The 2,520-nt window shown below is 34.4% G+C and overlaps 1 protein-coding gene across 1 annotated transcript in view; it reads right to left on the bottom strand.

Annotated features, from left to right (window-relative positions):
- LOC128250974 (zinc finger protein 239-like) overlaps positions 1-872 on the bottom strand; it is a 1,400-nt gene extending 528 nt beyond the window's left edge. The window contains exon 1 of the mRNA XM_052977161.1: positions 71-872. Within this exon, the coding sequence (XP_052833121.1) occupies positions 71-872 (802 nt within the window). The remainder of the gene's footprint in view (positions 1-70) is intronic.
- Positions 873-2,520: the final 1,648 nt, after the last annotated feature.

The raw sequence follows: 2,520 nt of genomic DNA on the forward strand, positions 1-2,520 counted from the left end.
AAAGGTTTTTCGCCAGTGTGTATCCTTTTATGAACTATAAGTTGACATTTCTGGATGAACGATTTCTTACAAATTTCACAATGATATGATTTTTCTCCGGTGTGAGTTTGTACATGGGTAGTGAGCTGTAAGTTAGTCATGAAAGATTTTCCACATATTTCACATTGGAACTGTACTTTTCCCCTGTGAATCCGTTTATGATTGGTTAAATAGCTATTATCAACAAAGGATTTCCCACATATATCACAATGGAAAGGTTTTTCCCCAGTGTGGCTACGATTGTGAATAACAAGGTGAGACTTTTGAATAAACGATTTCCCGCATATCTCACAGTGATATGGTTTCTCTCCTGTATGTAACTTTTCATGTGTTTTTAGATTACTCGAACTCATAAAAGATTTCCCACATATTTCACAATTGTACAGTTTTGCTCCAGTGTGAATATTTATGTGTTTAACAAGGTTCGATCTCTCATTAAATGATTTACCACACATTTCGCAATGATATGGCTTTTCTCCCGTATGGATTCTTTTGTGACTTTTTAAAGAGCTGCTATTGACAACTGACTTTCCACATATTTCACAGCGGAAGGGTCTTTCCCCAGTGTGACTACGTTTGTGGACAGCAAGATGAGACCCCTGATTACATAACTTTCCACAAATCTCACATTCAAACGGTTTTTCCCCAGTATGTAAATTTTTGTGGATTCGCAAATTACTGGAATTCACAAAAGTTTTCCCACATACCTTACAATCAAAATTTTTCTCTAATGATCTTTGTTTAGTAGATGCTTCACCTGTTAAACGTTTACCTGTATCTATACTGTCAGAAACAGTTGTGTTAGAAGTGTCTGACTGATTACTGTCCTCCATATTAACTCTGGAGAAGTTCTAACGTCTGTGGTTATAATCTATTATAGTTCAGTTTCTTCTTTTATGAAAAGCATGGGACTTTGTCTACAGGTGGAAAAGATATGCAATGTAGATATATCGGTCTTTGCCTTTCCCTTGGATAACATCGGTGGCTGGTTTGCATGAAGATATTCTGGTGGAATCAGTATTTTTGTGTCATACGTTGTACTGGAACATTCAGCATAACTGTAAAGAGAGGAAATATACGACTGTAAAAGATAGAGGTTGGAGGGAACGAATGAGTTTGATGCATTTAAAAACTTAATCTAGTATTTAGTAGAAATGCCTTGTACAGTTTTTTTAACGACTTATACCATTCGAGCACTGTGCTTATAAACTGTGTCTCCGCAGATAAAACGATGTTATGAGAGCTGTCGATTTAGTTTCGAGATGTCTGTGTAAACATAGTATAAAAGTTTACAATGTTAATATGAACAATAAGTACTTTAGATTCAAATAACCCCTAAAATGCCAAGAAAGCTAAATGCCTGTTAGTTGATGATTAACCCTCATGAGACACCCGGGCCGACTGATTGGCCCAAGTGATAGATACATGCTGAAAGGACTTTCAGGCCGATCCATCCACCCGATGAAACAAACGTTTCGAAGTGTAATAACCAATTAGAGATCGTCTTTAAGTAGATATAATATAAAATTATACAACATCTATAGTCTTAAATAGAAATTGAAGAGTTTTATTGCATTTTATACATTATTTTTTACGTGCACCCATCAGTTTCAGTTTCAACAGAGAACATATTTTGGTCTCTTTGGCTACCAAAATACCGTGCGTCTCCAAAGTGTCTTTTAAAAACATTTCCGTTGTCTGGTAGAGCGAGTAACAAGCAATTGACGATGTAACATAGTTTATTATGAAAATAAAATAATAAAATATTTAATCACCCAAGTGATGGAACACCGACCCTATTACATTATATCAATCGATTTAAGTTGAATATAAGCATCGTCGTTCACCTTAACATGAGTTAATTACAACACTTAATATAATTAAATTACCTGAAATACACCAAGGTGGTCCAGTCGTTGGTAATTGTTCTCTTGTTTCAATGATCGTAACCAGTGATATGAGTTAAATGTCCCTAACATAATTTAATACAGTCACAAACACCTCTCAAACCGATCGTAAATCAAAGATACATCGCTAAATAAAAATAAAGGACAGTAGTTTCGGGGATTGGGTAAATCGATGACATCGACAACACTGATCAATTGAGGAAATGTGACAAAACGGCGTAATTCATATGGGAAATACAAAAAGTTAACTCGGCTTATCTGAAACGAATATGTACAAAAGCATTTTTTTTTTTCTGTTCTTAAGACCGGATTTTAATTTCTGTGTTTTGAGTGTTAAATATTCCAGTGAGCAAGTAGAAAGCAAAAATTTCGAGAATTTTATATCTTTGTCTCTCCTCTTTTACACACACACACACACACTCAGCTACCTTTAGAAAACATAATTTTGTATAAAACCCAACAATCTCTTAAGCTTTATAAGAAAGACTATAAATTGATTTCTTCTTAAAGAATAATTACCATATTTACTCGTGTTCGAATCACACTATTTTAAAGTAGATTTTCGATTTCGAGT

Source organism: Octopus bimaculoides, chromosome 27, assembly GCF_001194135.2.
Source record: "Octopus bimaculoides isolate UCB-OBI-ISO-001 chromosome 27, ASM119413v2, whole genome shotgun sequence".
In the NCBI taxonomy this organism is placed as follows: domain Eukaryota; kingdom Metazoa; phylum Mollusca; class Cephalopoda; order Octopoda; family Octopodidae; genus Octopus; species Octopus bimaculoides.